The sequence below is a fragment of the Haliotis asinina genome, chromosome 2 (genome assembly GCF_037392515.1).
Source record: "Haliotis asinina isolate JCU_RB_2024 chromosome 2, JCU_Hal_asi_v2, whole genome shotgun sequence".
In the NCBI taxonomy this organism is placed as follows: Eukaryota; Metazoa; Mollusca; class Gastropoda; order Lepetellida; family Haliotidae; genus Haliotis; species Haliotis asinina.
The window spans coordinates 76,719,098-76,732,448 of NC_090281.1; the positions used below are offsets into that span (position 1 = coordinate 76,719,098).

At 40.7% G+C, this 13,351-nt stretch overlaps 1 protein-coding gene across 1 annotated transcript in view; it reads left to right on the forward strand.

Moving 5' to 3' along the window:
• LOC137274349 (carbonic anhydrase-related protein 10-like) overlaps nt 1-13,351 on the forward strand; it is a 105,917-nt gene that overhangs the window by 60,551 nt on the left and 32,015 nt on the right. Inside the window, exon 2 of the mRNA XM_067807500.1 lies at nt 589-633. Coding sequence (XP_067663601.1) covers nt 589-633 — 45 coding nt within the window. The remainder of the gene's footprint in view (nt 1-588; nt 634-13,351) is intronic.

The following is a 13,351-nucleotide window of genomic DNA, read 5'->3' on the forward strand; positions in this document are numbered from 1 at the left end:
GACAATAAGTGATAAACAGCATGAGCACCGATCTACGCAATTAGGTTACGATGACACGTGTCAATCAGGTCAGAGAGCTTGACCACCCGATCGTGTTAGTCGCCTTTTATGACAAGCATGGATTCCCAAAGACCAGTTTTAACCCGGATTTCGCCGGTCTTAGATAATTGTTGAAAGACATGAGAAACGCGCCTCACGCCAGACAGGCACCGAGATATCATTTTGTCAGTTTGTATTTGGGGACTCACATACATTGAGAGAACTTGATTCTAAAACACAGTATGACAGCAACATAGGGCTGTGAGTAAGTTCAGTTTTACGCCATTTTCAGCAATTCTGCTGCAATATCACAGTAGGGAACACGAGAATTGGGCTTCAAACATTACACCCATGTGAAGAATCGAACCCGAGTCGTTAGCGTGACCAACTAATAATTAAAATTAGGCTACCTAACGATGTTTGAGAACGGATATGAACATAGGAGAGATTATATTTGAATTTTAATTAATTGTTAGGAATTTGCAGAATGCACAACTGACAGATGCACTACCTGTATGCACTTAATAACTCTGTTTTGTTTCTCCACAGACACATCTATATGGGAAGACTGGTGGTCGTACGAGGGAATTTCAGGTAAGACATGTGTCACATTTCGTACCTCAATTTTCCCACACATATCAAACACAAACAAAATGTCAGCTGTACTAATGACAAGCCATAATTATCAAACCTGCATTTACTTCAAGAAATGACAGCCATACTAACACATAACTGCATTGCAATCGGCCCAGGAGCATATATTACAAAGCAAATACCGTTTACGATAATAACATGATGGCTGAGCATGGACATACACATCGATAGTGACTTCTCAAATATACAATAATTACCAGAAGGAACACCCAGCACCCATGCAATTATATACAATTACCACTTGGTAATATGTAATAATTACCAGATAGCAGCTGCTTAATTCTGACTTAATCACGTGATTAAGCATGTATGTGATTGCATAGCACAACTGATTGCCCATGAAATTCTGATATGTAGGGCAGTTTGGTAGTCAAACAGAAAATTAATTTGAATCGGATTCAATGATATACATACTGGAATCCCAAATATAACATTTGGTACTCTTAAATGATCATGAGAAATATATGCAAACTACATAACCTATACAAGGTGGACCATATTCTAAGATGTGCCTATGTATCACCACAAGGGAATGGTGATATCAGTTGTAAACGAAAACGCGTGACACTGATAGTACTTGTCACACACTCATACAGTCAAAGTCAAATGTTCCCCTGAGAAACACACTGGAACCTATGGTATTAAATTACATCGAACACCTATTTACACCACTGATGTGGAAATGTCGACTGTATCTTAACCGATTTGGAATGTGGACGTAACACGCTGGAGGTGAAGGCTTCCCGACATAAAAGCTGAAAAGCTGAAGACATCCATCTTGTCATCTATGTCCACCATTCATCACCCCTGTTAAGCCCATTTCCTGGTGTCCCCCGCTGTGATATTGTTGGAATATTGCTAAAAGCGACGTAAAACAAAATTCACTCACTCATTCATTCATTACCCTGTGCATGCGGACAAAACAAACCTAACCGCTCTCCATCTTTCTTTCCCATAATGATATTAAGAACGAACAGTTTGTTTTCGCAACAGCCAGGGAATCTTACAAACTCAAAGAAACGAACGTGGAGAAGACTGAATATTGACATGTTTCAATGAATGAAACTTTATAATGTAATGGAGGACAACTAAAGTTGCCGATATTTGTTGTAGCATCAGTCAAATATCCAAATGAAGTCATTATGCTACTCCTACATTTAAATTTACATTTAGGAGCTTTGTGTGTGGAAGATTGCGTCACCAAATTTGGCAAATGAAACATTGAACGAATGACACCGTTATATTTCCCTTATATACTGAGCAACATAAGAAACGTAACCCTTTTTGTCAAGTCTTTAAATAGAATGCATTCGTTGTGCGTGTGTTAAGATGTGTTTGCGTGTACTTTGAACAATTATTCTAAAGTCTCTTCCATGCATTGAAACCCTAAAGTGTCCATTAAATAGTCATATAAAAATAATCCATTACAACACATGACTTGGACACATACAGAAGCGTAGTTGGACCACAGTGAAACTGTTTAGGTGTCACTATCGCCTACGTAGGACATACTGTCTGCTACTTAGGACTTACTATCTCCTACGTAGGACTTACTGTCACCTATGTAGGACTTACTGTCACCTTCGAGGTCTTATGATCTCCTACGTAGGAGATAACGAGACTCAAAAACCTTTTCACTGTGGCCCTGATAATCTTCCGTAGACACATACTAGTCAGAGATGACGTTTGATTGGCCGTAGATATTAACGTCAGACGATGAGACAGAAATTCCGCAATAGCTCACACCTGTTTTCGTCAATATCATATCCAATTCATAACATAGCAATAAAATATCATGTCTAGCCGATTGTAATTAATTCCAAATGTCAATCTGTTCCAATCAACTGTCAGTTTCTCGTTTCAAGCACCTATCAATACCTCGGTGACATAAATAAACGAACCTAGGGCCATAAGAGGGTCATATTTAAGATTTATGAGTCGTTATTAGATACGTGAAAGGTGTATCAATTTTCAATTTGTATCTTAACTTAGATTGGAGCTGATAGCGTTAAGCAGCTCTCTGATCTCGTGTGAAAGAAGATACTAGCTACAGTATATAGCAGAATATTTATGAAATACATTGGTGTTTTAAGGCTCAAATAGGCCCGCCGAAGAACCGGACCCAAAGTACGAAATCTTACGATTGGACAAACAGAAGCCACGAAATGACTAGAACTGATTAGTCATAAAATGAAGTGAAGACGTTGTTGTACTTGGAGGAAAAGATACAGCGCCTGATGTTATGATCTCAACAGTAATTGAGTTGTTTGGTTCGGTGGGACTGTATTTGATCAAATGTAATGTAAGGTTCTGAAATGTTTTCAGAAGGTTTCATATCAGTGTATTGATTGTTGAATTGGAGATTAATAATAAAATCGTCTGACTAGCTGACTATAAGTACTGAATTTCGTTGATCAAATTTATATATGACTGTAAAGGTTGGAATTGTGAAACACAACACCTCGGAATGATGGAGTTGTATCAATTAGCCATTTAACTACTTGCTGATATATTAGGAGACAAGAAAAGTAGGAGATCGTAGTGCTGGTTGAAATGATGATAATAAGAATAATAGCAGTAGCAGTAGCCGTGATAGTATATGTTGTTGTTTTTGTTGAAGAGGAGTAGAACCAAACCAGAATATTCTTCTGCTAGTATCTCACTGGGTCTCAACAGATTCAGTCCTGAAGAACTACAGATAGTTATTGAGCTACACCTCATGCCGAAAGAACTACAATACCAATACCGGAAGTATCGATGACTTCGGCCTTGTGATAAACGTGGGCTTTGCAAGAAAACAACATACTATTAGGTTTTCAAACAACAAATTCTGTGAGTGGCGTTAAGAGGTTGGTGTCATGAACAAGGAGTAGAGTTCTGTGGATATATATCTTCGTTATTACCGGCACCAGCCACGTTCCGATTCATTGCAACTACACCGTTGTTGATATCAGTAATAAACAAGTTGTATGTTTAAGTACTCTTCTCGTCGTTCAGGTTTTCAATGTCCTGTGGTCTCTGACCTTTAGTCCCTAGGCCTGGTTTCCGATTGCCGGTTTGGTCTCTGATCCACAGGAGTCTCTGGTTCTAAATCCCGTCCTTGGTCACCGACCTACGGCTATTCGTTCTAGTCCCTGGTTTCCGCGTCCGGTCCTTTGTCCCTTGTTCTCCGATTTAGCGTCTCCGCTTTCTGGCTCATATGTTCTGGTTATGGTCTGAGGCCTTGGTGCCCTGATATCCGGACCTTGAAGTCTGGTCCCTACTACTGCTGGTCCCCGGTTCCTGGTTATGGTCTGATACTTACTACTCTGATACCCGGCATTTGGAATAAGGTCCCCACTGATCCTTGTCGCTGTTCCACGGTTCCTGGTTCTGGTCCCTGTTCTTGGGTCAATGATACCAGACCATTGGAAACAGGTACTCACTGCTTTTGGTCCCCGGCATGACTATGGTCCCTGGCCTTGGTACCTTGATACCCGGCCTTTGGAAGCAGGTCCCTACTGCTTCCGGTGTCCAGCGTCTGGTTCTGCTCCTATGTCCCTGATACACGGCTATTGAATCAGGTCCTTACTGCTTCAGGTCCCTTTTTCCCTGTTCTGGACCCTGGTTTTGGGTCCCTGATACGCGACCATTAAATCAGGTCCGTGCTTCTTCTTGTCCCCGATCCTCGGTTTCCGGTCCTGGTCTTATATCCCTGATACCTGGCCTTTGGAATGAAGTCCCAACTGCTTCTGGTCCCATGTCTCTGGTTCTTGTCCCTGGTTTTACACTGCCGATGGCAGTTTATGAAGCTGTGGACAAACACACAGCCGTGGAAATCTGTTTCAGAGAGCCTCAAAATATAATCCTTGAAACTAAAGTAGCGATCCTTGTACTTTTTTGTTTCAACTTAGTTCCATATGGGAATCGATGGCTCAGTTTAGCGATCTAACCCACTCAGCAGCCGCCGTTAATTGGCCCCCACGACAGTAAACCATGAATACAGAGAAAGTGCCGTCTCATAATAGTATATTTAGTGTTTGACCACTTTCTACATGGCATTGTGTGTCATACATTTGCACTTTCTCCTGAAATAACGTTTGCTTTGTCCATATCATGTATGTGCAAAGATATACAGTATACGTCAATAAAAGAATTGCAATATAACCAGTTCTCTCTGTTAGCTTACTAATCAAACTCGATTAGCTAGAGGTAATCAGAGTAATTGACAAATATATACGATCAATCGTGCTGCTATCTTCATTTTTGGCTTACAATGTACTGACAGTATGTTGGCATCGTACCTTTGATTAGCAAATGTATCAGGCATTGTGAGGTCAACTCAGGTCCGGGACAGAACATTCACAACCACGCCGTTATTTTCATGAAGATAACAGATACCATTGAATATCGTCGCATAATTCCGAACGTAACAAATGTTTCAGAATTATAACATTTGCTACTTAAGAGACAAATTGTATAGAGAAAAAGTCCAGTTTTGACTGACAGCTAAATGAACTGAGATTTGAACCTGATTAAATGATTACAATAGTCTTACGATAGTAGGTCAGTCGACAACTAGTTGGTTATTTCAAACATACTGTATTTCTATGGTTCCCCGTTTCTAATAAGCCGTTATTATTCAATCGGAAATATGTAAATATATACATGTCCTATATTAGGTATTGGAAAAATACAAGGAAGTAATTTGTTGAAGTCACTATCACATGATTCCACACAATCTTTCCTAATCATCATCCATGGTGTTTCATTAGTGCTTTCACCGTCGATGTTTATTTATGTGTTTGAGCACATGCAGTAGGAAAGAAATTTGGACATTTAACAGATTTAGGGATAAAGATTAACCCCTCCTATATTACGGACAAATTAATTACAATAACGGAACACATACTGACAGGAGCTAATAAGGGAACACATTAACGAGAAAGTGTTCCTGAATTTCACTCAGAGAATAGAGGGGCACTCGTACTTTTACGTCCCTCCATATGTTTCCATGAGCATGTCATATTTTGCAACTTTCTCATTAAATATAGATTCAAGTACATTAATGTGGTAGAGTCCAATCCGGGATTCGAACACACACACTAAGAGTCAGGCACCTATTCGAAGGCACATAAAGTCATTGAGTCCTATTCTGGATTCGAACACGCACTGTTAGAGAAAAACATCTATCGTTATTGCCAACAAGGATGGTCAATCCACCACTGCAATGTGAAAAGCTCAATATATGAATGGAGGTTCATACTCAGGATCCGTTGAACATTGTTTTTTTATACATTACTTATGAAGGATGATCTTGACTCGACAAAATGTTTAAATGAATACCTTCCCGTGGAATTATTGAAATACCTTGAGAAGTCGCGGTGAAACAGCTGATGACATGTTCTGACGTAAGAGTAAAGGTTCCACCAGCTCCGTGATCATTGTCTAGTTTTGTATATTGACAGCAAAACAATAAACGCACTGCGGCGGATGATGGACATGCATTGGACATGCTTGAGTCAGATCGATTATTTTCATTGGAAAGTAGTCCCGCGTATTGGATTACAACGAGAGCTTACCCAGACCGTCTCAACATCCGTGCTAAGACTCGCCTAGCGTGAGCACGGCCTGTTTTACAGAGGGCACGTTATCGATAATGCCGTTTGTGATTGACACACTCACACAGAGATCTGATAGATTTTGACGCTCCATTGAACATGGTGCAATGAAGCGCCTTCTGTTGATGGAGTTGAACAAGTGTCTACATCACCGAGAGTACCGCGAGAAATGATGTGTTACGACGAGACTTGCGAACAAGGGATCACGACGTAGATGAAAACATCACTTTTCTATTTAACAACATGTTTTTTTGCAATGATGATGTCACGTACTGATGGGGACTTCATTGTCGTGAGATTCGCGTCAGTGTCTTTCAGTTTATTATCATGTATACTCGTGATAAAGTCCCCTTACGATATGCAGCAGAACTTTTATGGCGGTCTGAAGCTCAATTACAGCTGAGTTTTTGCTGTTATTCTGCAGCAGATCAAACGACCACATTTTGTTATCGAATGATCATAAGGGCAGTCCACTTTCATTGTCAGCTCACTGTAACAATATGTTGAGTGCGTATATCATGTTTCTATATGGTTCAGTAAAGATGCCAGTTTTAGTGGTTAGTCATCATATTGTTCCGCACTGTTGTTGGCGAAACACGAAGAACTTGACGCTAATTGTTGTTTACTGCAAGGTGTGTTTGCTCATTCGTTTGTCTGCTTTGGCTTTGTTTGTTTGGGATTGTTTTGGTGATTAACATCACAAGCATCGATCTAGGCAAGTGAGATATGATGACACTGATGTTGAGAATATTGTTGCCCAGAGATTTGTAATCATAAGGAAAGCTATTGGATATATGTGTATCTTCACTGGATCACATCTCTCGATCTGTGAAGATCAAGGTATTAACTGGTCTTCATCAACCCATGCTTGTCGTAAGCGCGACTTACCATATCGGGATAGTCTCGCTTTCTTTGTTTATGTCAATATCATTTTATCACCGTTTTTGTAGAGTGATGCTCATAACATCAGTCATTGGATTATCTGGTTCAGGAACGACTATTTACATACCGCAGTAGTAGTAGTAGTAGTCCAACTTCCAAGTAAGTGAGTTTAGTTCAACAACGCACTCAAAAGTGTTCTAGCTAGATATGAGGGGTCTGTAAGCAATTGGGTAAGACAATCCAGTGACCAACAGCTTGAGTATCGACCTACGAAACTGGGAACCGATGACATGTGTCAGCCGAGTCAGCAAGCCTGACCACCGGATCCCGTTAGTCACCTCTTAGGACTGAAGAATTCTGAAGATCAATTCTAACCCGGAAACCTCACTGGTTCCAACGATCGACAACACTAAACAACATTTTAATATTTATGTCTTTTAAGAGCGCCCGCCTCTAACAACTCAGAGTCTAGGAAACACTATACGACTGACACATATGAAACACGGAGCTCGGTTTTGACAATTGTTATGACACACTCAGGACTATCATCAGAGGAAGCAGGAACCGTGCATCCTGGAGGTGCAATAGCCACTGTGTGAAAAAGGGAACACGTCAGTATCAAACATCAAGGAACATCACACTCCAGATGTTTTGTATTTAATATCCTTCCGACATTAAGCGACATCCTGAACGCCCAAGCAATATTCGTGGAGCAATGTACATCTAAGAGTGAGTTTTTGTAACGCCGCTTGGAAATGTATTTCACTGATGTCACGGTGTGTTGGTTCATTGTAGAAAAAAAATGATAGAGTTCTTAGACGTTTGTGGCACACTGGTGAAATTGACAATCACGAGTATAGTGTCAGCAATCTTAGTTACGTTGCAAGAGTGTACGGGATTTGAAACATGGATCATAGATTTCTAACACGCCCAACGGACGCAAACATTCAAAAGGAATTGAGTAACCTTTGACAATAAAAGACCAACAAAAGTCAACCGGGAGCCACATGCCCTTCTCCCTACCCATGTATTAGGATTAGTTGAGTATAGATTTACGTCGCTTTTGGCCACGGTCATTCAGCATCAAGACGGGGGACACTAAGAATGGTCTTCACAACTGTCTCCATGTGGGGAATCACACCCGGGGCCTTCGGCGTGGCGAGTGGACGCTTTGACCATTAAGCTACCAACCGCCTGATGTGTATTATGAATTCGTAGATACATCGCGTCCTCGCACTTTAACCTTGATGGCTGAAGGCAATGATGTACTTTTCTACACTATAAGTGGGGGAAGAGAATTGTGTTTTTAAGACGTGTTCCCAATACGGTTTCTGAATATGAATGATTCCCATTTACACGCTCCCCTCTTCCGAATTTATAGTACACGTGGACTAAAACCTATGTCAATACTCAACTGTTAGATCCAGTCTCCATTCTTCAGTGACCGTCGTCCTGCACAGGTGTAATATCGATCGCATTAATCAGCAGCAGTCACTTGTTCAGATGTAATATACATGTATCATGCAGTGTTCTGGGTAGTGGGGTAGCCTACTGGTTAAAACGTTCGCTCGTCACGCCGAATACCCGGGTTCTATTCCCCATATGAGTGAAACCGTTCCTGGTATCCCCCGCCGTGATACATTGCTGCATTAATGCTGAAAGCATCGTAAAACAAAACTCACTCACTCAGTGTTCTAGAAGACTAACACTCCAGCCCCAAAATGCCGAGTAATTGTGAGTAGATGGGATCAACAGCTTAACGACACATCTGCATCACTTTACATCCTTTCATACACACCGTGCACATGTCAATAAAACGCACTTTGGCTCGTTTGGTATTGAAGTTGGTGAATATTCCTTGTCAGGTGATATCGGGGTCCATGCGCACCTCATTGAACAGTTTGTGAAGGGTTAATGAGACGACAAGGACGTTAAAGGAGACCAGAAATTGAGTTTCAAGATCAAGGCTTCAGATCAACTGAGTTTCGGTTGCAATACGCCGCTTGAGCTGTCGTTAATGATTGCCTAAAAAGATGCTGTTAGTATTTGCTGCAGCAAAGAACCAACACGTGTACGCATTGAACACGCTGTGACAGATTCAATATCGTAGATGTGAAACTGCAAACCAAAGCAGCAAAAAAGTTTGAAAACAAACGTAAGAAAACTGTAATCAATTATTCACTGCGTTCCACCATGTAGACGTTCATCTTCCCCTATTTTGGCATTTCAAAACCTTTTTGTTTGATTTTTCAGGTAGTAAGAAGAATATAATCAATTCCATGATTTTGAAGATAACATTATTGTTGTGTGACCTCAGTACTCCCAGATTTCTCTCTGAGCCGCACACTTCCGGCTATAGCTATTGAATTCAACACTAAACGTTGCCGTCTTAATCTTGAATTGTAAATCTCTACATTTCAATAAATTTAGAAGAAGACAGACCGTTTTCACAGGTTATTAGTCTTTTCAATTGAAAGATTCATAATTCATTTGAACCAAAATAGACGTAGGACGAATAAGCAGTGTTCACAAAAAGCTCTGTCAAAGCAGCTCCCTGTACTCATGACTGACTAAAGCCACAGCGCTGTTCAATAAAATGCATTTGGAACACACGAGTCCACAAAAGTTGTCACTCGTGAAGGGCCATTGTTCCGATCGAGAACACATTGACGCGGGTCATATTTTCTAATGTAGTGTTTTTTATGCTCGATATTTTCCCGCTGTCAATTATTGACCAGTGTGGATAGTGACAGTTTCATGCTGTTGGGGCACAAGTGTGAACATGGTGGGGTTTTAAAATCACTGAATGAAATTTATGACTAGCTTTGAGCTAGCAACGGTCTGAATGAGGGGATTTGGGGAAAACAGGATGAGCAGCGTTTAGCTGGAGGTGAAGACCAACCTGTTTTCACCACGACCAAGACGTCAGAGGTGCATTTAACAAACGATTCTGATTTGTGTATAGCAGTTGCTCAAATTATTTGTTTGCGTATACCATGAAATCTCTGTTATTCGAAGGGTTTGTAAGCATCAATCAAATGTCGACTCAAGCATTCTTAATCGGCAAACGCGGTTTGAGGAGATTGTTAGTACCATTAGTCATGGAATTTTGAAATACTGGGTACATGTGAAAGAGGAGGAGTGGGAGGATGAGGTAGATGAGAACACTTTATGTATTCTATCTTTCAAATCTGAAGGTTGTGGAGATTGTGGTTATAAATGTTTGGCAATTATAGACGTTCGATTACCAGGCATGTTCCTTTCTTCCCCCTTGTAACTTCTAACACTTTGGCATATGTCAAAGAAAAGTGCGAAAACATAAGTAAAGTGTTCCCATGAGGTCCCACCGAAGGCCCAGGTTCGATTCTCCACATGGTCCAATGTGTGAAATCAAATTTCTTGTGTCCTCAGCTGTGATGTTGCTGGAATATTGTCAAAAGCTGCGTAAAACTAAACTCCCTTTCCATGACCCTGTCTCCAACATGAATTGTTCACCATCAAGGTTTTGGTCTGAGAAAATGTTCGAGGGTCAGTCCCTGCTCATCTATGAATCTGAAGCAAATACTCTCCCAGAAAACCCCACAGATCATCCTTCACAACACAGTTACGTGTATATTTACGCATGACTAAAGCACTGACGCATGAAGTTTTCGCTGACTGTTACGGTTGCCTAGTAATGGCTACAGGAACTTCAGGAGCTCATGTTCGATTCCTGCTCGGTTGTTCTCCTCTTACATGATAATGTTCTCAAAGACATGGTTTTAGATTAATGCTGTCATTCGGAAACAAGCTGAAACAGGTTCTGGTAAGTGTTTTAACGGTAAACGTCCTTATGTCGATTCCACTGAATTTAACGAAATGATATATCTTCATGTTTAACTGGGGTGGTGGAGTACCCTAACGTTTGCTCGGCACGTTCGATTTGCCCCCTGGGTACTATGTGTGAAGCTCGTGATATTAGTAAAACAGCGTAAAACGTAACTCACTCTCTCATGTTTCACTTTCTAGAGTATGACAGCGAGTTGCCGTTGGATTTGATGGCTTGACAAACGAGGTTGCCCCTTGAAAACTGCCTACGGATAGTTTTCGCTTCACTCTTCACAGTCCCTCGCACTTATGTTCAAATCTCCATATAGTGAACGGTACCGTCGGGGACTCTCTGGTCAGAACTCGTGTGCCTGGCACTGTTGACAATACCGCTGCCCACTCAACCACTGGGACTTGACATTTTGTTCCAAACCAACACGCTCTTCCCGCAGAGTCCATACATCACACACTCACTGCACCTTCAACAGGGGCAGTTACATAATACAGTGAGAAAACATTTTTTTCTGCCATAAAAACGCCCAATGACAGCGACAGGTCAGAATCTTGCAGCTGAGCCAAGCCTGTTGACATTCAAAACCCTGACTGCATGAATTTTACTTCAATAGCTCTCCTCTTAACAAGTGCGGAGAGCGGTTCTACTCTTTGCTCACTTCCTCCTTCGGGGCGTCCATCGCACGCACAGTCTGTCTAGGGACGTCTTCAACACCCCTCCGTCTCCGACCTGCGTCGGCCTGAGTGTATGCAACATCATGTCCAATAACAAAAACTAATTCCGACTGCTGAGGGAGGTATCCCCTTTTAATTATTAAGTCGCCCCTTGCGGCGTTCCCTACCCTGCCTTTGAACGCAGGTCGACGTTGATTAGGGTGATTATGAGATGAGAAGCTCTTCTCAATACAGACCACTGCGTCAATGCTGGTATATTGCATAATGAAGTGATTTGAGACTGGTTGGGCACCAGAGCAGTGCAACGCCAGTAATCCGATCGGCGACTCCAGATACCGCCAAACGTTTCACATGTTATTAGAAAGGGCATTGCATTTTTATTAGTAAACCCCTATCCCACATTACTGAATAGTGTTGTTTTTATCTTTAAATTCTACACTAGGATAAACCGTAAGATTTTAATAAAAAATAAATTTGCTATAGGGTTTTAGCTTTAAGCTACATAGTTACCCACGTGTTTAACTATTTACAATGATCTATATGATTTTAGCTTTACTACATACCCACGTACTTTAACTATTTACAAGGATTAGGTCTTAGATTCTTATTTAATTGGTGAGGAAAGGTTGCCACTGTTTTGAATATGATAATCAATGAAAGGCGTTTTATGAAGATGGCGGTTATTGATTTGAGGTGAATTTTTAGGTCGTGCTAAAACTACTTTGTATTTGTGGACTTGATTTTATTCTAGCTAAATGAGCAACTTGAAACCAAACATGCAAAGATTTAAGGCAGCAATGGCAAGAAAAACCACAGACAGCTTCAGTTGTATCATACACAAAGAGAGACAGGCAGACATAGAGAAAGAGGGAGAGGGGAGTGGGGCTAGGGAGGATAGAGGCAAAGAGGGAGAGAAAGAGAGAGAGGAAAGTGAGAGGGACAGAGGCAGAGAGAGGGGAGGGAGAGGGAAAGGGAGAGAGAGACAGAGATAGAGGCAGAAAGAAGAGAAAAAGGGAGAGAGAATATTATATGTAGTAAAGAACTACATATTACATTTCATAGTAAATATTACATTCAGTCGTACCATGGATAGGGAGGTCATCACGCTATTTCACACGAGTATGTACTATCAGCGAATTTTATCGAAATCAATATTATTCGACCATATCTTCATTTCAGCATGTTCGACAAAGGCATTTTGTAATTCAGTTTCAATGATGATGGACGTATTCACATCCACGTTCCTGTATGAAACGACCTTTTCCATGTGCGGAACCTCTTCTGCGTGAAGTTGTTGATATCAAACCTCCTCTGTAACGTGTCATGCATATGACATCATTATTACAGTCGTTATTTCAAATCAAGTTTATGCAATAGTATTAGAAACGTTTTTGTGGTAATTTGTTTCGCGTGAAATCACAAATAGAAATCAAAAAAACATAAAATCTGAGACGTTTCTTTGAGAAAACCATTACACCCCAATCATGAAATCAATATATTAGTTAATAAATTTATGAAATCGTTTCTGATTGAAATCCTCAGATTGTTACTGCGAAATGTGTTAGTAATTTACTTAGGCATGAAATCATATGAATAATCTATCCACTGAAATGAAAATTAAAGAAAACGATTGTTACATTATTTTAGAAAATATGGAAATTAACCTTGTGACTTTCTTTATC